Source organism: Malus sylvestris, chromosome 11 (assembly GCF_916048215.2).
Source record: "Malus sylvestris chromosome 11, drMalSylv7.2, whole genome shotgun sequence".
NCBI classification, from domain to species: Eukaryota; Viridiplantae; Streptophyta; class Magnoliopsida; order Rosales; family Rosaceae; genus Malus; species Malus sylvestris.
The window spans coordinates 40,120,145-40,147,609 of record NC_062270.1 but is presented as its reverse complement, the minus strand read 5'-3'; the positions used below and the strand labels follow the sequence as shown (position 1 = coordinate 40,147,609).

The following is a 27,465-nucleotide window of genomic DNA, read 5'->3' as shown; positions in this document are numbered from 1 at the left end:
TTGACATAGTTTCTAACAAGTATTCGAAGCCTAGGTGTGGCTCCAAGACCCCAAGAATATGAGAGTTCTAATGGGGTCTTCTGCATAGTTGTTCCATCTTATTCTTCTCCCAATTGGTTTGGAAACTAAGAGACCCCTACCATCATTCTGACGTCCATGCCTAGCCATAACCACCATGGCGGCCTGATAAGCCTGACAGAGCGTCTCTCGGAAACCCCTCGTCGATTCGTCATACAGAGAACTCTCCCCACAGATGTTTTGGGGCTTCATTCTTGATACTTTGATAGTAGTCTCTTTGTTTGTGTTGGCCAAGAGGGTAAGATATTAGACTTGCTTATGGCCTTGCCTTGGTTTTTATAGAAGAACAAACTACATGCTGATGTGGCCACTATTTTTTTTTTAAAGACATGATGAGGAAATGCTTGAATCCAATGCCATATTCTAGAGGAATGTGTGCTCATTGTCCATGTGTCTTATGCCAAAATTGATTGATGAAACATGATATTATTTAGGACTGGTTGGCATTGCTTAAAGTTTTTTAAAAGTAACTTTTTTTTTCTTTTCAAAACTATGTGTCCAAAACAACAGAAAGCAGAAGCGACACATGCTTTTCAAAAAACGATTTTTTTTCATTGGAAGCTGGTGAACAATGCTAATTAATGAAACTTTCATATTAACAATCATAACCTTATATATATACATATATTTATATACATATATTTATATATATATATATATATATATATATATATATATATATATATATTAAAGCTAAAAGCACTTTTTAACACTATAGTTTACGAAACTCTTACTTGTTTTTTCTACATCTATTTATTCTCACAGCACAGTTACCCCAAACTAACCGTAGTTGCTTACGTGTGAATAATTTTCTTCTCTTATACGCAAATTATAGTTTGATATACGCGCAAACTTGAAACGATATATATAAAAAAGCAAGTATCTTTTAAAGAAATTGAAGTGATATCATATAAAACTCCAATTTTTATTGTGCTAAGAATTTGAAAGATATGCCCCTTTCAAATCCGAATACACTTTTTAACAAACTTAGATTCCAAATGTTTCCATTCGAAAAATGAACAAATGTTCATGGGAAGCTATCAAACTTAAGATGCTTTGCTACTCAGTGTGCTAAGAGACAACCCACCTATGGCTGATATGCTCATTTCAAACTCACAATATGAAAGGTGGAAAGAAATGAGTGGGAAGAGGATGGGAATAAATTCAATCTTATCTTTGTTTTTGGCATATTTAGTGCCATCAAATTGAGCTTTCGTCTAGTGATGTTAAGTAGGTCTGATAATTTTTTGCACGACTCGTTAATCTAACATAAAAAGATGCAAAAATAATTTATTTTGGGTCAACCTGTTAACGAGTCGGGTCATTATCGGATCACCTGTTAAGAACCTGATAAGTATTGTTTGCCAAATCTAAATATTAGTCACGAGAATTCTTGCATGACCCGTTATAGCTCGTATCCGACACGTAATAACATGACTAGTTAACGAATCAGTTCACATGTTAAGAAGCCATTAAGATAACAAGTTTGACACGACAAGACTTGACAGGAAAACGACACAAACACGATAAACACAACTTGTTTCTCATACCTAATGTTTAGACTATACTTTGTGAGAAGTTTCGAGTTAGGTTTTTTTAATATATAACAAACCTAAGACCTCTCACTTAGAAGTTTCGAGCTAGCAATAATGTGGTTCAAATTTATCTTTGTCGAGAATCAAACCTAAGACCTCTCACTTACAAGTAAAAATGAATATCACTATACTTGAAGAAGAATATCACTATACCATAGTACTAAGTGGCTGGTTTTTACTTTTTTATAAAAGCGATAGTGGGGTAGAAGATTTAAATTTAAGACCTTAAAGACAAATATAAATGCTCTTAACTATTTGAGCTAAAAGCCCTTACTTGAGTTCAATTTTTATGAGTAACATGTTTTGGATTAAAAAATAAAAAATAAAAAAAATAACCGATATGGCCGGTCCGAATCCAGTGGGCCAAAAAATGAGGGTGCACTCCTCTAGACTTTTGTTCGGGCCTAACTAGGAAAACTGCCCACTCCAACCGGGCTTTAGAATTTTGTTCGGGCCGGATGTAGAACAATTACATTTTTCACTGGGTTGGGTATATTTTCCCAATTTTGTTGGACTGATGAAATTGATTTCTGTTTCGGATCCCTATTTTACAATTTTCCCCTTTTCTGTTTTTCTTTTTATGTGTTTATCTCGGGAAGGATTCGGATCCTCTATTTTTTTCTTGGGAAAATTAGAAGGCCCTACATATTTTCTATAGTTGTTAGATTAAACATTCATCCCTTTTAAAGATTTGATTAAGGTGCTTCAATCAATTGCCACCTCAATAATTTTCTATTTATTTAATTTCCATGCCATTAATTTAAATGCATTTATATAGAGGTATAAGGTAACTTAGCAACTAATTGTCTATAATATAGGAATTTAATTTCCTCAATCCCCTTCTTCGCATTAAATGACATTTTTTTAATAAAATAAAATAAAAAATTAATTAACTAATTCCTCATTTCCTTATTATTAGTATGTAAAGCAAATACTCTTTCTATTTAAATTGTATCAATAAAAAGTCTTCAATACATATTTTTTTCATGTATAGATATATAAAAAAATATACTTAAAACTTATGGTACATTTGAGAACAAAAGTATCGACTTTTGGTACGTTTAGATTTCAAATGTACCGAGAAACCAAATGTACCAAAATTTCAAATGTACCATAAAACCAAATGTGCCCATTGTCAAGTAATCATGTTGGTACGTTTAGATTCCCATTGTACCAAAAGACCAAATGAACAAAAAATCTCAAATGTACCACAAAACCAAACGTCTCTATCAGATAACCCTTTTGGTACATTTACATTCCAAATGTACCAAGAAATACAAAAAATCAAATCCACTATAAAACTAACTGTGTCCATATTATAGGTAACTAGACATAGCTATATTATCAAACAAATCTTTACTATGTGTTGGGTCTTCTAAATAATAAAATTTGACAATTTTTTTTTTATAAATATTCTACTATATTCACACAAAAAAAGTAAATATTATAACAAAAAATAAAAAAAATGCATGGAGATGGATAATAAATGCATAAATACAGGGATAATAGGAAAAGAAAAAAAAAGAAAACGAAATGCCCAGGAGATGGATAATAAATGCATAAATATAGGGATAATAGAGATAATAGGAACTGAAATTAATAACCAAAATTTTAGGAAAATGTTTGATCAAATTTTCAAAAGGAGTGTATGTTTAGTCTAAAAAATTAAAAAACGAGACGCCTATATCAAAATACCCATTTTTTCTTTTAAAGGAGACTAGTTGGCGACTTCATCGTGACAGTTTACCTTTTAGAAATCGAAAAAACTTATAGAAACATTTCAGCCTCCTTTTAGTCATCATTGTGTGATTCACCAGCATCAGGAATAGAACTTAGGATGTGCCGTGCAGAATACGGTCTGGAATTCGTCCCCTCACCACTATGTGGTGGTCATTCAGATCCTCTAATTGGTTTCAGTCCATATTTTACGATTTTCTTTAAAAAAAAATATTTGTATTAGCAAGGATTCTGAAACATGTACTTTCTTTCCTATTTTGCACATACAAATAGCGAATCACTTGAATTTGGTCACAGCCGCCTGAAACTAATCTCACTCGAATAAAGTAGGATACCCTATGCGAACGTCTGGACATAAGAATCTTACGGGAGGGCTGGCTTAGTCAAATAGTAGTGCTCTGGATCTTTGCCCTTTATGGGCGGTTGGCTAGGTCAAGAATCAAACGTCATTATCCGATTGGGCAAGTTGTGGAAAACTACCCGCTACAATTGTGATCAATTGGGAGGCCGAAGGGTCACCAACTTTGTGGGACATATCATATAAAACGACCGGCTGCTCTCACCTGAGCTTGAAAAACAGGTCGTGTTTATTGTGTTTGTGTTACTTTTATGTATCTATTATTTAAAGGGGTTATGTCCTGTCGTTCCATGTCAAATTAACGGATTATGCAAAAAATTGGCATGTCTAATATTTAGATCTACCAAATGATATCCTATCACATGATCCGATAACGACCCGACTCATCAATGGATTCTTAACGATTAACCTGATAACGACCGACTCGTTAACAGGTTGACCCTAAACATGTTACTTTCATGTTGCATCTGCTGATTAACAAGTTGTGCAATAAATTGTTAGGCCTATCTCAACCTGTTAGAATTTATCTTCCAATGAATGCATCACCCAACTTATTTGTTACTGATGTTACTATTGTACGATCAAGCTTTAATATCCACCTAAAACTAAAACACAAGCTCTAAACTATAGAGTAATGGAATTAAAGAAATCATTTTTTCAACTTTTTTTCCGTACAAAGATTTTAGATATTCAATAGAAGAGAAAAGCAAACACCGAACTTCGAATACAAAGTCGAATCTTCTTAACCAATTGCGTTACAAATAATATCTTATGAAAAATATAAGAATATATTTGCATATTCTCTTTTATATAATATCTCATTCCTTCTGATCTATATAACGAATAGTGCAGCAATTGTGTCGAAATACGTAACACTCTTAACACCACACAGCCAATATCTTCAATCTTTTTCCTTTTCGTGATCATAAATTACAAAATGCAAACGGTTTATGGCTTTCTTTCTTTGTAGATGTTTTGTTTTTGGTGGTGGGGGACTTGGGGTTGATGAAAAAAATCAACTCCTTTTCTTTCTAGATTCTTCTAAATGCAGCCCAAGACAGGGGCGGAGCCACCAAGGGACTAGGGTAGTCCCCAGCCCATCCTGACTTCATCTGAGGTGTGAACCTTATGGAAGAAGATGAAGCAAACGATGTCGTTAAACTATTTTGATTTTAAATCTTTTCGGATATCTAATGAAACGATAAGTTTGGCAGAGGAGTTTTAAAAGAGATGTGCAATTTTAAATAGAAAAAGCAACCCCACTTCTGGTTCGATTCTCTCACCTAACAGTAATATACACCCTATAATTTTATAAAGCAACCCACCTTCTTTATTTGCAGACCTCTCCCCCTTTTCCTTCTTTTTCTACTTCTTTGTATTTTCTTTAGCCTTCCACAACCTACCTCTTACTTGGTTGTCTGGGTTTTTACGTTTTTTTTCTTTTTAGTGTTGAATTTAAGAGATTTTTTTTTCAGTTTTGTGAGGATTACACAAATTGCATATGTCAACATGTTATGAATTCAACTTTTTACATACACACACACATATTTGTGAAAAGCCCCTCCTTTTTCAGAATTCTGGCTCCGCCACTAGCCCAAGAGATCATATCATTCAATCCATCCAAGGGGAACAAAATCCTTTAGTAATCATGCATGCAACTCATGAGAATTTTCATTTTTTTTTTGGGCTTTTTATCTAAAATAGTCATGATATTGGTACAGTTCCTCAATTTGGTATTTAAGATTTGGGAATCAATATAAATGGTTTCTGAATTTATCTCCCATTGTGACTTTATGACTTCTGACATAAAACCACGTCTAGTTTTCTGGTTGTTGCCGGAAAGTCACGTGTTGTTTGGCTGATGAGCCTGGGCCCATACTCGATGCCAACTATTTGCACGTGAATGTTGGAGTGGTGGCCAAGTCACGGCAGTCTAAGTTTCAAGGGTCGGAAAAACTTATAGAGACATCTCAACCTTCCTCTGACTACCATTGTGTGATTCATCTACACCATGTAACTTATGAGATATTAATCAATATTGAAACAACGTTGACTATTTATATTATTTGTAGGTAAGTACATAGTTTAGAGTTGGTCAACTTTCATTTGACCAGCATGCGTTTTAGAATTATCATCCATGCATTTAGAGCCAGAAATTGGTTATGACTGTATATATCCGTTGTGAGCCACAAATGGGTATGGAAATTGATCGAAAAGGAAATTTGGTCAATTCCAAGTTGTCTTTTATTCTTATGTGAAAAATATCTGACAGGATAAACAACTTCTCGAATCCGGATCATGTCATATCTATTTTGTGAGAATCTCAAGAATTTATAAATTATGTTCGTTCAGCGTATATCGTGTGGTAGAAATTATTTTATTTTATATTTAAAATTAAATACAAATAATATTTGATAAAAACTGATTACACGATATACGATGAACGAATATGATTCACAGATCATCCGAATTCTCACAAAGAGTATCCTGAGAGAATGCTGTTGGCAACTTCTCTAGAGGTATAATCCGGTTTCGAAAGAGGTATATTCCGGTTTGGATATTCCGAAAATCGATAAAAGGTAAAGTTGAGGGGAAGAGATTGAAATCTAGCTGTACTATTGTTACTTTGAACGTATTATATAATATTATGATTTTTATTTTAAATACTATTACTTTGACGTCGGATTGCATGCAATGAAGATTCCCACGAGGTTGAGAGTCGACACATGTACACATATGGCCCTCATGAGGTGATCAAGAATCACATAGATATGTGGCATACATTTTTTTTTAGGTTGAGAGTCGACACATGTACACACATGTACACACATGGTCCTCACAAGGTGATCAAGAATCACATAGAAATTTGGCATACATTTTTAAAGTTCTCCCCTCAATTTAATCTCTTTTTTTTTCCCTAATTGTACCAAAGAAAGTGTTGATAAAGAGTTCTTGGGAGTCAACGGACTGTTATCCTCGACTAGCCTTTAATCCTTCGAGTTCTCAAGAGCCCTTCCACACACACGAGACTTCCGGATTACTACGCTGACTTTCATTTACATTCGTTCAAAAAGTTTCACAATCAGTAACAGAGTTAGAATTTTATGTGTGGATACATAAGTAATTTAAACTTAAAATAAGAGAGAGAGTGGAGTAATTTGCATGAAAGACCTTAAGTTCAATAGAGAAAACTATAAAGACATTGTAAAAAACCCATAAATTCGAATATGAGGTAAAAAGTAAGCAAGAAATTTTTTAAAATATAAGTTCAAGCTAAAAAAAAAACATTTGATATAATAAGGACGATAAGCGAAGGCTGCACCCCAAAAAGAGGGATGAAGAGGAAAATGAGGTCTGGCTTGGAGTATAAAATAGTTTGAATTGATAACACACTTGAATTTTAAAGGTATTAGACTGATACAGCTAGACCGGTAAGCGGGTAGGGTTTACTGGGTTTGAATCGGGTTGAACCTGACCCATTAATTTAACGAGTCATCTGAACTCAACCCGTTAAGCTAACGAATCATCCGAACCCAACCCGTTAAACTAACGGGTCACCCATTTCAACCTGTTAACCTTTGTTTTTTTTTTAAACATTTCATCCAAATCAATTACAGCCCCATTTTATTTATAAAAACAAATTGTCAAACCAATGGCAGCTAATCCTCAATGCATAACAAAAGTAATGCTTACAATCAGTAAACTAATTCCAATCTAATTCCAATCTGCATTCCAGCAAGAATTGAAGGATTAAAAATAATGCTAACCGTAACATTGAGAATTAAGAATTGAGAATAATCAGTAAACTAATTATGAGCTAGCAATCAGTAAACTAGAAATAGCACCGAATCTAACGACATGGAAGAAGAGGTGGAAGGGAATCGGGTAAACTGCAATGCGAGACAGAGCGCACAAAACTGCAAGTCTGCAATGCGGGTAAACTGCAAGTCTGCAATGCTTATAATTGACTACTGAAATTACACAAAAACCCTCAATAACGGGTGTAACGGATGGTTAACGGGTTTCGCGGGTTCACCCAAAATGACCCGTTATTTAACGAGTTGACCCGTTAACCACCCGACCTGTTAAACACTCACCCGAATACTCATTTTAATTGGTCGGGTCGGGTTTGAAATGACAGGTCTATATGCAGCAACATCATTTGTTAGAGTAGCAAGAAAATAAAAAGGCATGATGGGAATGACACGCAACAGCAAGCTTACACTAACACACTCAACGTTAAAATCTTAGTTGAAATTTCACACATCTATTTTTATCTCCTTACACAATTTTGTTTATTTATTAATTAAATAAAAAATTAAAATTAAAGAACATAAATAAGCATGATTATGTAAAATATACTAGTATGCAGAATTCATTTCCATTTAAATATTGGTCAAGTTAGAACGAGTTTAGTTGAGCAAATTGCACCATTAGTCAGAGGGATATCAAATTTATTCTATCCCCGATACCCTCTAGCTAGATCTTATTTCTTAGGTCCTTGGTCCCCATGCATGCTTAAATCTTTTGCCCTTTGTGCGACTTAAAAAGAATAAAGAGATAAAAAGCTTAAGACAACCACATACACAGAGGATACCTTCCAGTCCAAAGCGAGTGGGAGACTAATACTATTCTACAATATATATATATATATGTTGAATTTGGATCCTCCATAGACCTTAGTGTCCAAAGCTTAAGAACCAAAAAATTAAGATTCTTAATTTGTGTGAAAGAGAAATCGGAGCTTTTAATTTGTGTGAGGTAAACTAACGAAATGAGTTAATGAAAATTTGCCGAATTCAATTTAAATAGTCTAGATTACCCTGTCCTTAAGCTCGAGACACTGAAATCAGAATGGATCCCTATCCTTATATATCTACATCCCTCACATGCATAATTGAAATAAAAATCTGTACTGTCTACAGAGACTTTAATTTCAAACCAAAAGATGGAGGAGATATGCATGTTGCTTTTTCTAAAGGCGACTTAACTAAAGCATTAAGTAAATCAAATTGTTGGAACCAACTAATTTATTGTCATTAACTAATCAAAGAGACCTGCTAGCTAGCTAGTATGCATTTTGATTAAGAATTATACCTTCGCCTTTTCTTTGTCACCAAATTTTTAAGGATGGATTGTTGTTACAGAATCGACAAGGTTTCGATAATATGTTAATAACAAAATGTACTAAACAATGCTTGTGCTTTGAAAAAGGCCTTTCAGCGATTCGACATGCCCCCTAAGCAAAACGCTTAACCTACCCGACCTCGAAGAAAATATAACGAATCGCCCAAACCCTAACTATAATTTTAAAAGGCTTCTCATTACTTTACACATCAGGCTGGGAGGAAAAGAAAGATTTAGGTCCTACAAATAACCAAACATTACAAAGCCATTGGCCTTCTTACGCAAGCAAACCCATACTTAGTAAGAAAGCTAATCTACATAATACACCCCACTACAACCCCTTTTATTTTCCCCTGCTTTTACATTTTAGAACTATCGGTGTTTTGTTGCATTGGATTATTTCGAACTGGACTATATTAATTCTTAATCTAGTCGGTCCAATCCCGTAAAACTTAGTGAAGGCAAACAAACACACCTTATAAGTACATCAAAATTTATCCTCCCTCCCTCCCCCAAGTACACACCATATATACTAGTATATATACGCTAGTTCTACATACGGACTCTCGTATAATCTTCACATAATGTAGCACCCAATTTCATCTTCATCGTCAACGAACGTGTCTTCATCATCGTCATTGATAGAATCGGACGGCAGAGCAAACGAGAACATGCCCGGATGAGAATAAGTGGCAGTATGCATGGGATCAGGAGCATAGTATGAGGTACTTGTACTGGTAGGGTACGCCGTATTGTAACTTAGCCCGTACGTTGGGGGCGGATAGTACATTGATGTTGGGTACGGGCCGGGGTACGCATGCTGAACTGGTGGGCCAAGATTCATGGAGGCTATAGGTTGGGTCATGTCTGGCCCACCAGCCATATACGGCCCAATACTGCCCGCAGGAGGCGGAGCATCTCCAATATTGTGCTCGCCGGGGTTGGCAGTGGCACCGCCGCCATTTGTGGAATTACTATTTTGCCCTTTCTTCTTCTTCTTTTTCTTCTTCTTTTTGGCCCCGGTACTTGCTGTGTTTCCGCCGCCACCGCCAACAGCAGGACTAGCACCGCTTTCTCCACCACCTTCATTACCTTCGTCACCCTCTGCGTCGGATTCACCGCTGCCGTCAGCATCATCACCGCCGTTGGTTTTATCCGGTTTACCATCTTGTTCATGGTTATGATCCGCGGGCTGCTTCTCACTGTTCTTACTACTATTCTTTGATTTCCCGGACTTTTTCGATTTCTTAACTTCCGGCCAAAGCTCGGCGTGCTTCCCTGACTTCTGCAGCTTCTTCAGTAGAGTCTCCGCCTCCACGTTGCCGGTCACAGTCACTTTGTGCTGCTGCGAATCAATATCCGTCGTGTAAACCCCTGATCACCTCAATTAATCAAAACACGAACGATCAATTACGGATTAATTCAGAGAAGACAATCGCTAAGGCACACGAGTGAACACAGTGTCGTAACTAAGTAAAATATTAGAACATATGCGTTTGATAACCATTTCGTTTTTAGTTTTTTTACGGAAAAAAAAAAAAAAAACAAAACGCGTAGCAAGAGGGACGAGGGAGAAATGAAGGAGAATGTATAAACGTACCATCGATGTTCTGAAGAACTTTCTTGACTTTCCTCTTGCATCCTTCACAGTGGATTGAGACCTTCAAGACCCATGTCTGCAAAACGGAGGAGATGATCAACGTATAATTTGTGAAGAACAAAACTTGAAAAATAATGAGAAAAAAAGAAGAAAATATTTATACTAATTACCTGGTATTTTAAGGTTCCAAGAGCTTCTTCAGCCGGTTTTGTTGCCATTGATGAGAGAGAGAGAGAAAGAGAGAGAGAGGAGAGAGAGGGTGATGAAGTGGAGAATAAGGGAAGTGGGGAGCTTTGGGAGAATGTGTTCTGAGGTTTAAAGAGTGTGAAGAAAGCATCTGATGTGGTCATGGTGCGGATGCCACGTCAACTTCCACACCCCCAATGAATCACTGCTTCTCTGACACGTCATCAAACTCACGTGACAATGTCACGTGACCATCCCCTTAGGGTGCGCTTGGTACGCAGACGGGACGGGACGGGACGGAACGGGATGGGACGGGACGGGACGGGACAGAACGAATGTGTAATTTTTGAAAAAGACATGGGGTATATTTGTCTTAAAATGGTAAAACATTGTGTTCCACAGACGTGGAACAAACCCGTTCCAGGGGGAGGTGGAACGCAAAAACACCCAAAATCTGTCCCGTGGAACAGCCCGTTCCACCCATTTTTGGCGCACCAAACGCGGGACGGAACGCCTCGTCCCGTTCCGTCCCGTCCCGTCCCACGTACCAAACGCACCCTTAGGTCCCCACCACATCTCAATTAACTGACTTCAATTTCACACTCTCACAAGCTCACTGATTCGCATACGTAAATTTCATATTTCGCTTTTTAGTCAAAATGTTTTATGAGGTTTGCATAACACATAACTTTGATTTTTGAGATTTAAAATCAATATAAATGATCTTGAAATTATCCATCATCTATTATTTTGGTCATTCTGTTAAAAAACTCTGTTAAGTTGATGGTATAACACATAACTTTGGTCCCTCAAATTTGCATAACACATAATTTTAGTCTTTGAGATTTACATAACACATAACTTTGGTACCTGAGATTATCCATCATCCATCATTTTGGTCATTTCATTAAAAAGCTTAGTGACCACTTAACAGAGTTTTTTAATGGAATGACCAAAATAATGGATGACAGAGAATCTTAGAGACTACTTCTAGTGATTTTAAATTTCAAAAACTAAACTTATGTGTTATAAAAATCTCATAGACTATGTTAGCTATAAAGTCTTCATATTTTTATCTAAAGATTATAAAAACCTAATTCAAACCAATCAAGCACTAATATACGCTTGTTTTACGATATGATTATTATATAAGAATATCTCAAAGTTAATCACGCACATTCATCTGTTTTAATTTTCTCATCTCACAGTCCGGCACAGTGACATTCGCTGACAAACTACATACAGTTCCAGATATCAATCCAAACTCTGCCCGTGAGGAGAGAGGAGAACCTTTTGATTGATGATCAGCTTTGTACTGTGACTTTTGCTGCATCTTTTGCTATCCTCAATAAGATCGGACGGTCTTTATACTTTTTCAAGGTTCTGATCATCGACTTTTACTGCCACTGATATAATTGATTGAAATGGGCCCCTAGCTAACCTACCCTCAAAGGATGCTGTTGTTCAGAACTTCCGAGGCCTAGAAGTTTCTTGCAAGTAATCCAGGAAGCATAGCTATGAACAATCTTTTCTGCTCTCGAGCTAATCTACATTGCACCGTTGGAGACGAGTCTGTTTTGCAACTGAATGCATACAAGTTCTATATGTGTGATATATGAACAAATGTTTATACACTCAAGCAGAATTTATCCGTAATATACGTTCAAGTCATGTAACGAATGAGATAAAAACGATTCTAGTATGTAATCTAGAATGCAGAACTATGAATGATCGTCAATATTTTTGAGCTAATATATTTTGTGAAGGAACTTCTATCTCGTTTATTAAACAATTTGAACATATATCACCTTGTTAGAGAAAATATTAACAAGGTGATATACAACTAATTACATTTTAGTATCTGTTCGTAATCGGATATATATGTTTAACTCATGTAATGAATGAGATAAAAGCGATTCTAGTACGTAATCTAGAATGCACAACTATGAATCAAAGTAACAGCAACACAAGATTTACATTCGAGAATCACATCCGTACATCCCTCATTCCAAGCCATAAAGAGACCCATGTAAACACCTCAAAGCTCAGCTTCCATGATGATTCCTCTGTCCAAGTTAGTAGCGAAGGCCTTAATCCATTTCTCCTTGAAGTTACGAAGCAAACCTCCAGCACTTATGTGGCTAAACGGGTCTTACAACTTCTATCAGTATTAATTTTGTATCTGCCCGTTGGCGGACGGATTCAATAAAATGAGATGATTTGTAGGCTTCTGGTAAGAACATTTGTTGGCATCGTACCAAAACCAAATGGAATTTTGGGGCCAGAGATGAGGCTGTTCATTTGCAATATTGCATGAACAACAATTGTACAAAGTTTGGTGGCGTGTAAAGTGCAAAAGTAATTGAGATAGAAAATACTAGGCAACTTCCCTTGCTCTGGGCCATTGCCATTGGCCACTATGCCTTGAGTGAGCTTTTGATGGCTTTTTGGACCATCCTCAAGATGGTATTTTATATAAAACAGAGTTCATTGTCACATGATATTTCAGCTTAATAATACAATTTCCGTAAAGAGAAGCATACACACACAAAAGATACAAACAACTAGTAGTTGATAGTTATTGTGCCTACCAGTTGTACAAGTTTCTGTAAATCAAAAGGCAAAAGTGATACATACGCACGAAAGATAACAATAGAAACATTCTCAAACACAATCGGAAAGAGATCAAATGACTAAACTATGGAAGCACTTTTGATGAGAGATTATATTAGAAGTAAAGATATCATAAATAGTCCGTCTATGGAATAAACATCGATCCAATTTTTATTGAAGAATGAAATGTTAATGCGTCATCAGTATTGTATTCATACTTAGCGGTGCAACTTGGCTCTTACTCAGTGTATTGCGCTCAAGATGCATCTCTTTATTGGGCTAGTTGAGATGTGTTTTTCATTGGGCTGTACTGAGTTTAGCTAACATAATGATGTATGAGTTGTATGAGTTGGCAAGCTCTCTGCTTGGGCATCGAACTATCGGCTCGTACCCTGATTTAGTTATACATCAAGATAACAAAACGTTTTGACAAATTATCAATCCATTTTCGACAACATTGACACAATATCAACCGAAAGAACGAACGTCCTACACAAAGATTCCCAATCGTGTGTGTATCTATAAAAAAAAATTCATGTCGTCACAGCAGACAATACAGTAAACGGGTTTCACTTTCTGCACTTTATATGAACCAATGGATTCACCAGGTTATGAGCACTAGAGTGACTTGTGACACTACTTGGCACTCCAAGTCATTCATGCTTTATCAAATAATATTCATCCAATCTCAGAAAAGAAATCAATTAACTTAATCACTACAACATACTAATTAATGCAGTCCAAATAATCACGGAAAATGACTCGACTTCCTTTTCGACATGACACCCTCGACATTTGGAAAAGTCGAGGTTACCTACCCCCGGCTCAGACACTCTTCTTACCTCTCTACCGTGTGAGGAGACAGATAGTAACAGAGTGTGAAACGGGGGCATGGAAGTCTCTCTCCTGCTTATATCAAGTTTAAACAGATCGATATGTAAATTATGAACTCAAAAAATCGAAGCTCTGGCGCAAATCATAGTTTGCAAATGCATCGAATCATTCCTCGTTGTTGCTACAAAACACAGAGGGAACCTCTTTGTTCTATGAATGACAGATTAAGTACCCAACAAGTACAGTTCTAAGGTTGCTACATAAACTAAGACATATACACGACTTTCTTGAATATAAGAACACCTACGATGATGGAGGCAAGAACGGACGAGGCACCTTGTCTAGAAAGCACAAATTCGGTCCATGTCAAGGGCTTTGTGACTTCAAGTAAGACATTGCGAAACTGTTCTCTTAAATCGTCTAGCGATCCAGTGTTATCAACCACTATGTCTGCCTTGGTCCTTTTCAAATCGAGTGACATCTGAGCATTTATCCTGTTTCCAGCATCATCCTCACTTGTTCTGTCCCTCGACATGAGTCTCCGGAGCTGCGTTTCAGGATCAACCCATACAACAATAATAGGCTTCGTCCACTTGTCCATCTTGGCCTCGAACAACAGAGGAACATCAAGAACAATAACCTTACACCCCTTCATCCATAGCTTCAAAATTTCCCAAAAGATTCCAGACGATATATATGGAGCTAGCAGTCTACAAGAAGATAAAAACTAGATATTACAGCTGATATAATATGTAACTTGTGCTATAAGCTACACCAAAGTAAAATCTCATAAAGTGGTACCACAACATTTTTGAATTCGACGAAATCTAGGTAACTTTAACCAAAAGGAATTGGCATATTTTCGCTGTTTTTAAGAAATCACACGCATGAATTTTGACCTTGACGTGTCAAAACTAGAGGGAGTTCTATAGAACCTAAATGCTATTTTTTCCTTGGCCACTCTAGGTTTTACATCTAATGCAACACTAGCTTTTCAACAAGCAGCCAGGAAATCCAATGGTTACAATTTATAAAAGAGTTTGATTCACTCAACTGCACTAGGGGTAATGTTGAATCATACAGCACAAAGTATTAACAAAGCAGTACTCTAAAAAAAATCGCAAACGAAACCTGGAACTAATTGCAAAGGGGTAGTACCGGTTCAGAAGTTGGCGCATTTCAGGATTAGAGAACACAATTTGTCCCAGTTTAGGCCTATCAACTTCTCCATCAAGTTGCAAAATGTCCTCTCCAAATGCCGAAACAACCTTTTCCCAGCCACCAGTGCCCTTCTTCAACACATCCTGAAACCGAAAAGATATTGAGTCCACAAAACAGCCGAAAACAACACATTGCCATCTAACTTTCATGACTGTCAAAAGCATAAATTTCAGGGTTTGCTCATCACTCACTCGAGCAACAAGATCCGCATCAACGACTGGAATGCTGTGTTCCTTGAAGAGATTGGAGACGGTACTCTTCCCGGAAGCAATTCCACCTGTCAGCCCCACGATCCTCATTCTTTCTACTTCCTCTGATCTTCTGCTCTTTCTGTTAACAATTGCTCCTACTATCAAATTACAATTTAAGCAAAAATTACATAAAAATTAAAGTAAATTAACAAACTTTAGCGCATAGTACTCCATATTTTAATGATTTAGAATTTTGGGTTCCTAAAAATTAAGAGCCTTTGCTCCTCCCTGTAATAATTTCATAGGGATTCGACGTCGGAGTGCCGGCTGTGGACTACCGGACGCACTCCCCCTCCTCCTTTATCTGGACTTGGTACCGACAGCGTAAGATAAACTTACACAGTTAGAGTTCTTAGTTCTCACTGTACAGATTATAAAAAAATACAATAAGAAGATGCAATCTTTTTGTTTAGTTTACACATAAACAAACAGAAATTTAAAAGCTAACGGTGAATTTATAGAAAACCAATTGAATGAGAAGATGCGGGGGAGAAATTCCCACCAATGTCTGCAAGGGGCCGACTCAGTATTTCATCTCTGCCGATTGGCCATGTCGATTATAATTTAGTCAAAGTTGAAAGATTACAAATGTGAAGTCAAAATTACATCTTTTCTCCAAGGAAAACCCCAATTCTTCACAAAGGTTGTAGCTTTCTCACCAATTACATCTAGCAATTCACAGATAACATTTTCAAGCAGGAGGAAAGGAAACCCAGAAGTAAAAAATGGGAGGGAAACATGAAAAGTGTACCTTCCGCGGGTATCAAATTTGGTTAGGGCAACTTTGGACTTGTGGGTCTGAATCTGATGCTCAACAGCGATACAGTTGGTCGTAGTTGATTGAAGAACATGAAGATTTGCGGTGGAAAAAGTGGGGATTTCGGAGTCGTGAGGGAGAGGAGAGGAGAGGAGGACAAAGACGATTTTAATGACTATAAATATGTTGTTTGATTTCGTTAGTAATAAGCGCATCTGGTGTAGTGGTATCATAGTACCCTCCCACGGTACTGACCAGGGTTCGATTCCCTGGATGCGCATGTTTTTTTATTTTATGGGCAACTTTCAAATCTTCAAAAACTCAGCACAACTTCTTCAGTGTGCGTCTTCCAGTGTTGTAACTTATCAAAATAAATGAGCATTAAGCAGCAAACCCATAACTCCACTAATTGAAATGGATAAGTCCATTCAAAATTCAAAAATGAGGATCACATAACTCAAACGTGGGAGAAGAATTCTGGAAACACTACCAGCAAACCATAAGGCTTCCTACAAAAAAGGCCACGTACAAAAATATATCAGCCTAAAATGATATATATGGAATTTAATAACTAACATTTTAAATTAAAAAAAACACAATAATGACATGTAATCTAAATAAATATAAAAATGCTGACATGGCTATCATTTAGGCGTCCTAATCAAATCTCAAAATAGAACCAATGTTTATTAGAAAGGTGCAGGGGATTCTAATTTTCTCATAACTTAGTTGTCTTTTTGTACTGTAAAGAATTGTATTTAACTTACCAATTAAAATTACAGAAAACTTTTCCATGCTACGAGTATTGGATGACCTAAATTGGTTCGAATTAGTACTTTTATTGTGGTTTAATGAATTCAGAACATACAATGTTCATACCATGAAAATGAAACCCCAAAATTACATCACACTTTTAGCTATTCTTGGCACCCATGGCCTTACAAAAATGTGACTTCAGTAAAACTAAAAGCACTTATGATAGAAGTGTTTTAGGCAAGCATTTGCAATAGCTTCACATAGGAAAGCTAAAACCCTGCGGACTGTAGTATTGTTAAGTTCGTCCTCCCGTCCGTTCTCGGATGAGATGACGATGAGACCGCCACCGCAGCTCAGCCCCACAACAACCCGACTCCTCTCTCTCCTAACCAACTGCTCCTCCGCTTCTCACATCCCCCAAATCCAAACCCAACTCATCCTCCTCAACCTCCAGTCCGACACCACCGTCGCGTCCCGCTTCATCGCCGCCTGCCAATCCCTCCTCCGCCTGGATGTAGCCCACCGCCACTTCCTAACCCAAATCCCCAAACCCCATGTTTTCATCTGCAACTCTCTCATCAGAGCCTTCTCTCACACCCACACCCCTCAAGTCCCCTTCTCTATCTACACCCACATGCACAAAAGCTCCATTCTTCCCAACAACTTCACCTTCCCATTCCTCCTGAAGTCGATTGCCGATTCCCGGGACGTCATACGTGGGCAATGCCTGCATACCCATGTCGTGAAATTGGGTCATCTCTATGATATTTATGTGCAAAACTCGTTGTTGAATCTCTATGCCTCGTCCTCCGGCCGTATGGAGTTGTGTAGAAAGGTGTTTGATGAAATGCCTCAAAGAGACGTTGTGTCATGGACGGTTTTAATTATGGGGTACCGGAATGCTGGGAATTATGACGATGCTTTGATTGCTTTTGAACAGATGCAGTTTGCTGGTGTGGTGCCAAACCATGTGACAATGGTGAATGCTTTGGCGGCGTGTGCAAATTTTGGGGCCCTTGAGATGGGGGCTTGGATACATGACTTTATAAGGAGGAGTGGATGGGAATTGGATGTGATCTTGGGAACTTCTTTGATTGACATGTATGGAAAATGTGGTAGGATCGAAGAGGGATTGGCAGTTTTCAATAGCATGAAAGAGAAGAACACATTTACTTGGAATGCTCTTATTAAAGGGCTAGCTCTCGCTAAATATGGTAAGGAGACAGTTGGGTGGTTTGAGAGGATGGAACAAGAAGGGATCAGAATAGACGAAGTGACTTTGGTTTCGGTTTTAAGCGCTTGCAGTCACTCGGGGTTGGTAGATATGGGCAGGCAGATTTTTCGTTCCTTGAGTGATGGAAAATATGGATTTTTGCCCGGGGTCAAACACTATGCTTGTATGATTGACCTCTTAGCACGTTCGGGGTGTCTCGAAGATGCTTTGAAATGCTTGAGAGAAATGCCTTTCGAGCCTACTATAACTATTTGGGGATCGTTGTTGGGCGGTGCTAAAACTCATGGGAATTTGGAATTGAGCAAGTTTGCAGCTTGGAAGCTTGTTGAACTGGATCCGGGGAATAGTGGTTACTATGTTTTGCTGTCTAATTTTTATGCAGAGATGGGAAGATGGGATGATGTTGAGAAAGTGAGGGGGATGATGAAACAGAGAGATCTTAAGAAAGACCTGGGGTGTAGTTCCTTGGAATTCGAGCCCCCGGGCCAAGTTAATCAGCTATTAGCACAATAAGTCAGATCGTATTACAATTCTTTCAATAGAGGGTTAGTTATTAATATTATTGAATTGGGTTTTTGTCCATTTTACTGACTGCATCAAGTTTATTGGATGCCAAATGATAAGAATTGCTCTGATTGCAGCCTAGTTATCTTTTCGAATCTCAGTTGAAGTCAGTTGAGATCAAATTACGTGCTGTGATATACGCTACCCATGCGCTAACATGGGGGCGAGATTCAAACATCTTCTTCGATTGTGTTCCCATCAAGTTATGTATGGTTGGAAGGGGTTGAAGATCTGCCAGAGTGAAGCTTTTACCTGCCAAGTACTTCGACTGAGCCAGGCATGTCTCATAAACATCAAGAACCACAGCCAACTTGGGTTCGTATTCCTCCACTACTGCCGCGTCTGTGGTCATTTTAAGCAGAGGCTTTATAGCTAGCTCATAGGTCAGTTTCGAGGATGCTGGGTCGAACTTTTGGCCCTCCACCTCCGTCCACAATGATAGAATTGCCATCTTCTTCGAGTCTCGGATCACCAGCGGGGTTCCCTTGTCAGCATACTCGTGGGCAATGTATTGTCTTATTGCCCTTGTTTCTGCATATCAGAAGCCGCACGGCTTATCTTATATACACAAATTCATGTTTCATATATGTTGTGTGTCAATTTGATGTCAGGACTACAACTGCAATGCCGTATTCCAAGCCAATAACGAACTAGAATTGTATTTTAACTTTTTTTCACATGAAAGTGTTTGATTGGTTTAAAGTACCGTTTTTAAATTTTTGTTAATTTTATCCTTGTGGTCAAATTTTCGATGTCAATTTGTCTGACACGGTTTGTATCGACTCTATATCTATCCAATCTCATCTAATAAGTTGAAAGCATGGAAGGTTAAACCTTACTCGGAGTGAAATGGCATATCTATGTGTTCTCAATGTAGCACATTGCAGATGACACTTTACCGCAGTGACAGTTTGATCATCTTCTTCTCTCCCTTCTTAACAACTAAGAATTTAACCCACTAACTCTATCTTCGTAAAAAAAATGTAGCTCGATAAATTGAGCACACAACATCTTGTACTAATTAAATTATTCGGCTACAATCAATGAAGATACGAACCAAAACATCGTCTCAAACAATGTCAGCAGACCCGTTACAACAATTCATCTTCAAACTTCACCAAAATTCATACCCTCAGCCACCTTCTTGGAGGCCGGCCGAGCTGAAATCTCCTCCCACCACGCCTTGACGAGAGGACGATCGTCGACCAACGAAGACCAAGGCGTCTTCATGAAATAGAAGGTGCCCGGAAAGTGGTGCAGGTCAGCCAGGCTGTAGAAATCACCAGCTAGGAACTTGTTGCTGCTCAACCTGGCTTCATACACGTCGAGCACCTTCTTCAGCTTCTCTAAACTTGCATCGATCACCGTTTGATCTGGTTCGATTCCTACCACAGGCTTTGCGAAAAACTCGAAAATAATCGGTTCGATTGCAGGGTTGTATTGTTGGGATTCCACTTCTGTCCATACCTTCACCAATGCAGCTTCGTTGAAGTTTTCGCGACGAACGAGATCGTGTCCCGTTTCCTTGAATTTTTCAGCTACATATGCTGTGATTGCCCTAGATTCTGGTGCGACAAATGAAGAAGTTCTAACTAAATATTTTACGATAATTTTTTCTACGGTCAGAAGAAGTGCAGGAGGCTAAGAACGAGTGTGAAAATCGACAGCCAAGATTAAGCACTTACCGAAAAGTGTGATGCCATCGTCTTCTAATACTGGAATCAGGCCAAAGGGCTGCATGAACATGATGGAGAAAATACAATGAGCTTCTATATATATACAACTGCAAAAATCATGGAGATTTGTAAAATGTTTGGAAATGAATGAAAAAATGTACATTCTTGGCAAGAAACTCAGGCTGCTTGTTTTCGCAGGCGAAAAGATCAACGGGGACAAGCTCGAAATCAACGCTTTTTTCGTGGAGACAAGCGACGACGCGAGCTGTGCAGGTCGACACAGAAAGTCCATGCAGCTTGAGCACCATTGTTGGAGCAGAAGGGAGCTTAGTATTTGCCAGTGCCTAGAGATTTTGGAGAAGAAGATGTGTCTGCGTTGGTGACCAAGGTCTTTATTAAATATAACTCAAGGCTCTGAGATTAGTCTTGGTTGAGATACTCTTTGTCGGTCTTTTACAGTTTTGATTTGAAAAAAAATAAGAACAGTAGCACCATGCTGCAGATCTAACCTTCTGTCGGATATTTCACATGGTTGAATGAAAGCCCCGATGCAATGACGACAGACGAATTGTTTCGCCCGATGCAATAATTATTTTGAAGTGTCAATAACAGTTATTCAACATGTAAACCAAAGAATTTTAGATGTTTTGGTTAGAAGATACGACGATGAGACGGATTCAGAACAAAATGATATAAGAAAACCTAAAGAGACTCAAAAATAGAGTTTAAGAAAAGATATGAAGTATTTAGAAATAACAACAGACTTGATGCCGAACGCACTAACGATATAAAATTCATATAGCCGACTCCACTTAATAGGACAATGTTTGGTGGCTGTTGTAATAACATTTATCCAACCACTCTGCTGAAAGTAAAATGTTGGCATAATCTTCTTTGTATGAGGTATGTTATGTTATCTTACTAGTCAAACAAAGATTTCGGGGCGCTGAATTTAAAATGATTGGCAGCATCTAGAGATTGGAGGCAGATTCTCTGCCCTTTTACTTTCCGTGCTCTTTTGTTTGTATGATCACAGTTAAGTCACGTCAATATTTTATATTACAATTTCTTTTTGTTTTATTATCTCTATAAAAAAAATAATATAAAATATTAACATAGCTTAACTGTGATCACACAAAACAGAAAGACACGAAAGGCATAGCAGAGAATCTGCCTCCCTTGAGATTTGCTCTCCTTTTTTAAACCAACGCACAAACTTCCAAGTAAAAAGATTACCAAAATTAACAATGATTACACAACATTTTTGGCTAAAAAACAATGATTTGTTGTAAAATCGACTGTGGGTGCAGTGGAATAAATGAAACAAGACACAAGGTTTACGAGGTTCCTCTACAGTCAGTGTGACTGGAGTACGTCCTCAGGGCAGCAGCGGCGCTTTCATTATAATTTAGAATAATAGGAGTACAAAGATAACTCTCTCTATTATCTCCTCTCATCTTCCTCTATTCTCTCTCTTCCTCTTCCTTCCTTCCTCTCTTTCTTTCCCGTGAACTCTTCACATCTATCTATGTTGTGTTTCATAAGGCTTGCTTATATAGAAGCAAGTCACAAGCAGCATAGTAAAAGAAAATGAATGGGTTATTGGCCAGCCATCCATTCACCTTTACAACACTCCCCCTTGGATGGCCACAAGTCTTCTATTGACTCGTTAAAATCTTGATCTGTTTTGAATGCTCCCCCTGATGAGTATCTCCCCCTGATTTCAAATCATTTAGGTTGATCGTTGATCGTTCTGCTTTAGTCTCTTAGTAAGAAGAGTTGCTGAAAGAGTTGATTTACTTGTTGTTAACTTTCCACAGGCTTTTTCTTGAACTGGGTTGTAGGACTTTCTGCTAGACTTGCATCCAAATGTCTGAATTTACTCCTTTGATCTGAAGCAGATTTGATTCAAGTGTGGTGGACACTTGATCTTGAATCGGACTTGTAATTTCTTTAAGGACCTTCGAAGCTTGATCTTGAATGAAATTGGACCATGAGGAGCTGCACGTGACAAGTAATCTTCGGCTTAGTTGGGGATGAATCAGCATATGTTCATTGCACTTGTCTCCACATGCTTCAATGCATCATTTTCACTTTCCTTACTTGCTCCTTTTGCTTAAGTAGTATTTTCACTGTTTTTCCCCCATGCATATGTGGCATCTTCTCTTGTAGGATTTGTCCCCTGGTGCAGAAGTGGAATGCAAACCCTTGCATTTGGATGGCTCATCACTTCTTGGTGACTGAAGACCCAACTCCAACTGTTGAAGATGACTACTCGAGAGCAATACTAGGTAAGCAATCAGGAAAGGTTCCAGGCAATCGGTTCCTTACCGGGAGTTTGAGTGGAGGTTCCGACATATTGCTTTCCTTACCCTTGTCTTTGCAGGCAAGAACATGGACAAAGGAAAGGACAGGGAGATTGCATGATATGAGATAATCTTGCTCTGGTCCCTGAAGATATGTGATAATCTTGCTCTGGTGTGACATGTTGAAAAGGTATTCTCGGAGAGGAAGAAAATTGAGTATTTCGAGATGCTATGTTGAAGATGCATTCTCGGAGATGAGGAAGAGTTAGGTATTCTTGCAGTGTTGCAGGTCTGCCTTGTTATGGAGAACAGAGGTCGACATATATAGAGATTTCTCAATAGCAAGTGGTGGTGCTGTGCTTTTACTCTTGTCAGCAACTGTGGTGTAAATAGAACAGTAAGATTTACGTGTTTTCAACTTTGTCAGAGATCTTTGACAAAATTGCACGCGACATCTGAAAAGCTGGGATTACGTCTGAAAAATGCCAACGAACTTTATTCAGGAAAATCTGGCTTTTTGAAATTCGGAGAGCCGTGTCGCTTCGATCTTTGAACAAGCGGCTCTGTTGCCTCTTCTTTTATAGAGACATCAATTGCGTTCAAGAGTATGCTCAGAAAGTTGCTGCCTGAGAAATTTCCACCTTCTTGCACTTCTGAAATTTTATTTGACCTCTGTTTTTCCTTCATCATTTCTGAAAAATGACTTGCCCATCTAACATTTGCTTAGATTTGAGTCTTATGAGTGATACAGACGAGCAGCGTCAGGATAATATATGGCGCCCGTCCTTCTTATCTTCTAATGGTCCTCTTACGGTTGGGGACTCTGTGATGAAGAATAACATAACCGCTACTGTGGTAGCTAGGAATCTTCTCACTCCAAGGGATAACAAGATCCTTTCAGAACGGTCTGAAGAGTCGGCCATTCAAGACTCCTTGGCTCTCAGTGTTCAGTGTGCTGGCTCTGTGTCCAATATGGGCCAACGCCTACTTGCTCAAACTCGCCAAGTTGAATCATTGATGGCGGAGGTGGCAAGTCTTAAACAAGAGATCAGAGGGCTCAAGCACGAGAATAGGGTGTTACACGTGCTTGCAAATAGTTACTCTACGAGCATGAAAAGAAAGCTCGTCCAACTGCAGGAATCCGAAAGTCGGATTCAAAGTGATCACCAGAGGTTCGTTGCTAGATTCCGAAAGCAATTGATGCCTTCCCCTTCTGGTGTTTTGCTAAGTACTGGGGTGCCACATGATCAATCTCCAGTGCCTCCCCCTTCTGGGGTACTTCCGAGTACTGAGGCTTCACATGAGCAACCTTTGTGAAGGCTCCATCCTGTTTGTTTGTTTTAACTCATGTGTATGTATATATCTGTAATTTCTTGGAGATATTAATAAATAAGCTTTATTTCATTCAATGTATTGTGCCAAATACAATAAAGCATATACTTCACTAAGATGTGGTACTTCTGGACCAAATATTAATTTATCTTTACCCTCACGAAGATAAATGATTATTCTTAGTGTCTTCATCATATGAGTATTCAACTCATAATCTTCAATCCATATGATTCTTTTAATATCATAAATATCATGGATAAGATTCGTGTTGGTAGATTGTTCGATCTGCAGCTCGAGACAATAATTCCTTCAACACTTTATAATTTTTCTAGACTCTTCAGGAGTCCCAATTTAATATCATCAACTCTTCAAGAGTTATAATTTAATGTCATTGACTCTTGCAAGAGATTTTAGTATGTTGCAACAATATCATAATGATAGTACTCACTAAGGCAATTTATATCATCCATTGGTATTGAGTACATATTTTATGTTTTACCCTTCAGAGGCTTACTTCAAGCAATTTGAATCCTTCAAGGGTTTTCTACACTTCATGACACATTTTCCTTTGGAATTTATACAGAGCAATTTGCTCCCATGTATACTTGAGGGATTTACTTATGGAGATATAATGTGGGCGACTCACAACCCTTCGTATATAATTCTCCATTCATATGAACTTGTTTACAACCTTGTGTCATATCATGTAAGTGTATCACACTATATTACAAATGCCCATATATAACCTCCTTGGTTTAACATCATTTGGCTATTTGTATTGTATTCAAATATATATAGGTTCATTTGCCCACGTTCTTACAAAATTTGTAATGGAATTGCCTTTCTCCATTTTTGGCCAATAATTTTTCTTTTGTCGACGAACAAAAGAACGTGACTTAATATTAACACAGCTTATTGATGAATTTAGTAGCTACTTGTAAAAACCAAAATTACCATTGGTTATCATCAATCCGTGATCCCATATTCTCATGTGCATGCGCATGCATAAAAGCTTTTCATTTCTTTGGATATCCATTACCTCTTCAAGGGCATTACACTATCTCTTCCAGGATAGTCATAGTTTAGAGAATGCGGATCATAACCTCTTTTTAAGCGTTATAGAGCTTGGATTTTAATCTCCACTTCCAAGAGTTGAGTCATTTAGAACCTATACGTCAATCATGCTTCATGCATGAGACATCAATATTCCCATGTCTGTGGATTGTCATATCTGGGACGTGTATCCATACGGCGACTGTCATGCTTCTGGCATGCAACAGTTATGCTTCGGGAATGCAATAGTTCAGTAGTGCCATATTATTCTTCTTTATTCGAATGACTGAACCTTTTGAGTCTAAGGGTTTGCCACGTTTCAGGCGTGCAACAGATAAATCATTTACTGTCTCATTATTTTATCCAACAGAGACATCAATTCTTGTAGGCACATTTGCAGTAAGTATATATGATTTCATCACTTTCGTTGCATCATTCAATTATTCATATTTCATTTTCTCATTGATTGCTTCGTGAATCAAAATAAGACAAATTCTCTTCGTTCTTCTGGAACGGTCTTTTCTCATTATTCTTTTGGAATGATATTTTCTCATCGTTCTTCTGGAACGATATTATTTTCTCCCCCTAATGGCAGGAAAATTGTCTTATCAAAATGACAGTCCGCAAACCATGCGGTAAACATATCCCCAATCAAGAATTTCAAATATTGAATGATAGATGGTGTTCAACATCAATGCCTAATCTGCAATGATGCCTCATTTCAGTACGTTGTGGCAGTCTTACAGGCACATAGACAACACAACCAAAAACTCGTAAATGTATAATGTTTGGTTGGTTCCAAACCCGAGTTGTACTGAGAAGTATTGATGGTCGGTAACATGTCTCAACCGAATTAATAATGCATCATGTAAAGTTTACATGTCCTCATGTAGAAAATTGGCAATTTCGTTTTCATGAGCAGAGCGCGGGAAATCAATTTCATTCGCTTAATAAAGGCTTCTGCTAAACCATTTTGAGTATGGACATAAGGAACTTCTGGTCCTTATTTAATAGTCTGTAAACTAAGACTCTTATGGCTTTTATTACAATTAAGTTAAGGCACTGCGGCACTTCAAACTTACGGTACTCATCTAGGAACTTCATGTCCTGATCTTCAGTATCAAGGGACTTCATGCCAGATCCTTTTGTATGATGGAACTTTGGGTCCAATCATTTTATATGATGAGGATCAAGAAACTGCAGGTTCTGATCTGATCAAGGAACTTCAGGTCCTGTATATACTCATAGTAACAAAAGATAAGTACAATAAATAAATTAAAGCAATAGACGGTAATTCCAACCATAGTAAATAAATTGCATTTAAGTAAATAAAGCTTGTGACAAGGGCTTTAATTCAGCACCATTCACATAAATCAAAACTTAAAGCAGTAGGCGGTAAAACCGTCCATGGTAAATAAATTGCTTTAAAGTAAATAAAGCTTGTGACATGGGCTTTAAACCAACACCATGCACATAAATATCAAAGCTTTAAAGCAAAGGGTAATAATGCTACCCACTGTAAATAAATTGCTTTAAATAAATAGAGCTTGTGAAAGTGTTTTAAGCCAACACCATTCACATAAATAAATATATATTTTCGTTTCTTATTCATTCACATGGTGCCGTGTACCATCCAATAATATTTGTTCTTTTCTCCTTTTGTGACAACATCATGCACCAAAAATCCACCTTTCCAATTTTTTTATTTATTTTTTATTTTATTTTTTCAGAATGGTGCAACTCACTTCCAAAACCTTTTTGTTTTCTTTAAATAGTCCAACCGACACACCATCCATTTGCTCCCTTTTTCAATTTATATATGTATATTTTTCTTTCTTTCCAACTACCCAAAATAATCACACTTTTCTTTGTCTGCCACTTATAAGAAGATCAAACCGTTAGATTTAACTCAAAATTTAGTATGATATGGATAAGAAGATACCAAACAACTTTCGTGAAGAAACAGTTTCGAGCTGAGCTTCTGAAAATGAAGGTTTGGTACTCATAAGATGGCTGTCCAGTTTTCTGCGGAAATGGAAGCTGAGTTGAAGTTTCAGTCATCTACGACGATTGCACCGTTGACAATTTCTGAAATTTGGATATGTTCTAGGTACTAGGCGGACAAACAACTTTCAAGAAGAAAGTATTTCAATCGGATGTCAGGAAGTTGGAGTTCAGTGGCTATTT

The 27,465-nt window shown here is 37.7% G+C and overlaps 5 protein-coding genes and 1 non-coding gene across 9 annotated transcripts; 2 read left to right on the top strand and 4 right to left on the bottom strand.

Annotated features, from left to right (window-relative positions):
• Window positions 1-9,072: 9,072 nt before the first annotated feature.
• On the bottom strand, window positions 9,073-10,845 carry LOC126591245 (heavy metal-associated isoprenylated plant protein 36-like). The gene is made up of 3 exons (XM_050256829.1): window positions 10,666-10,845; window positions 10,496-10,571; window positions 9,073-10,269 (listed from the first exon to the last, which is right to left on the bottom strand). Exons 1-3 carry the CDS (start codon window positions 10,843-10,845, stop codon window positions 9,473-9,475), a joined length of 1,053 nt encoding a protein of 350 aa, XP_050112786.1. The 3' UTR covers window positions 9,073-9,472.
• Window positions 10,846-14,261: 3,416 nt separating this feature from the next.
• On the bottom strand, window positions 14,262-16,653 carry LOC126591246 (dephospho-CoA kinase-like). Of its 4 annotated transcripts, XM_050256832.1 has the most exons (5): window positions 16,352-16,491; window positions 16,207-16,268; window positions 15,541-15,679; window positions 15,287-15,432; window positions 14,262-14,838 (listed from the first exon to the last, which is right to left on the bottom strand). In XM_050256832.1, the coding sequence occupies exons 3-5, from the start codon at window positions 15,646-15,648 to the stop codon at window positions 14,394-14,396; spliced, it is 699 nt and encodes a 232-aa protein (XP_050112789.1). In that variant the 5' UTR covers window positions 15,649-15,679; window positions 16,207-16,268; window positions 16,352-16,491; the 3' UTR covers window positions 14,262-14,393. The 4 variants fall into 4 exon arrangements, with proteins under 4 accessions (XP_050112789.1, XP_050112787.1, XP_050112788.1 ...); XM_050256830.1 differs by lacking the exon at window positions 16,207-16,268 and having other exon boundaries at window positions 16,352-16,653; XM_050256831.1 differs by lacking the exon at window positions 16,207-16,268 and having other exon boundaries at window positions 15,541-15,698; window positions 16,352-16,488.
• TRNAG-CCC (transfer RNA glycine (anticodon CCC)) lies at window positions 16,567-16,637 on the top strand. The gene has a single exon. It is a non-coding gene; the product is annotated as a tRNA-Gly (tRNA).
• A 597-nt stretch (window positions 16,654-17,250) lies between the features above and the next one.
• Window positions 17,251-19,613, top strand: LOC126589440 (pentatricopeptide repeat-containing protein At5g06540-like). The gene is made up of 2 exons (XM_050254725.1): window positions 17,251-18,892; window positions 18,989-19,613. Exon 1 carries the CDS (start codon window positions 17,442-17,444, stop codon window positions 18,858-18,860), a length of 1,419 nt encoding a protein of 472 aa, XP_050110682.1. The 5' UTR covers window positions 17,251-17,441; the 3' UTR covers window positions 18,861-18,892; window positions 18,989-19,613.
• LOC126590501 (glutathione S-transferase-like) lies at window positions 19,009-19,715 on the bottom strand. Its single transcript, XM_050255944.1, has 2 exons — window positions 19,682-19,715; window positions 19,009-19,442 (listed from the first exon to the last, which is right to left on the bottom strand). Exons 1-2 carry the CDS (start codon window positions 19,713-19,715, stop codon window positions 19,009-19,011), a joined length of 468 nt encoding a protein of 155 aa, XP_050111901.1.
• A 192-nt stretch (window positions 19,716-19,907) lies between these two features.
• LOC126589442 (glutathione S-transferase F13-like) lies at window positions 19,908-21,002 on the bottom strand. The gene is made up of 3 exons (XM_050254728.1): window positions 20,749-21,002; window positions 20,597-20,645; window positions 19,908-20,476 (listed from the first exon to the last, which is right to left on the bottom strand). Exons 1-3 carry the CDS (start codon window positions 20,893-20,895, stop codon window positions 20,019-20,021), a joined length of 654 nt encoding a protein of 217 aa, XP_050110685.1. The 5' UTR covers window positions 20,896-21,002; the 3' UTR covers window positions 19,908-20,018.
• Window positions 21,003-27,465: the final 6,463 nt, after the last annotated feature.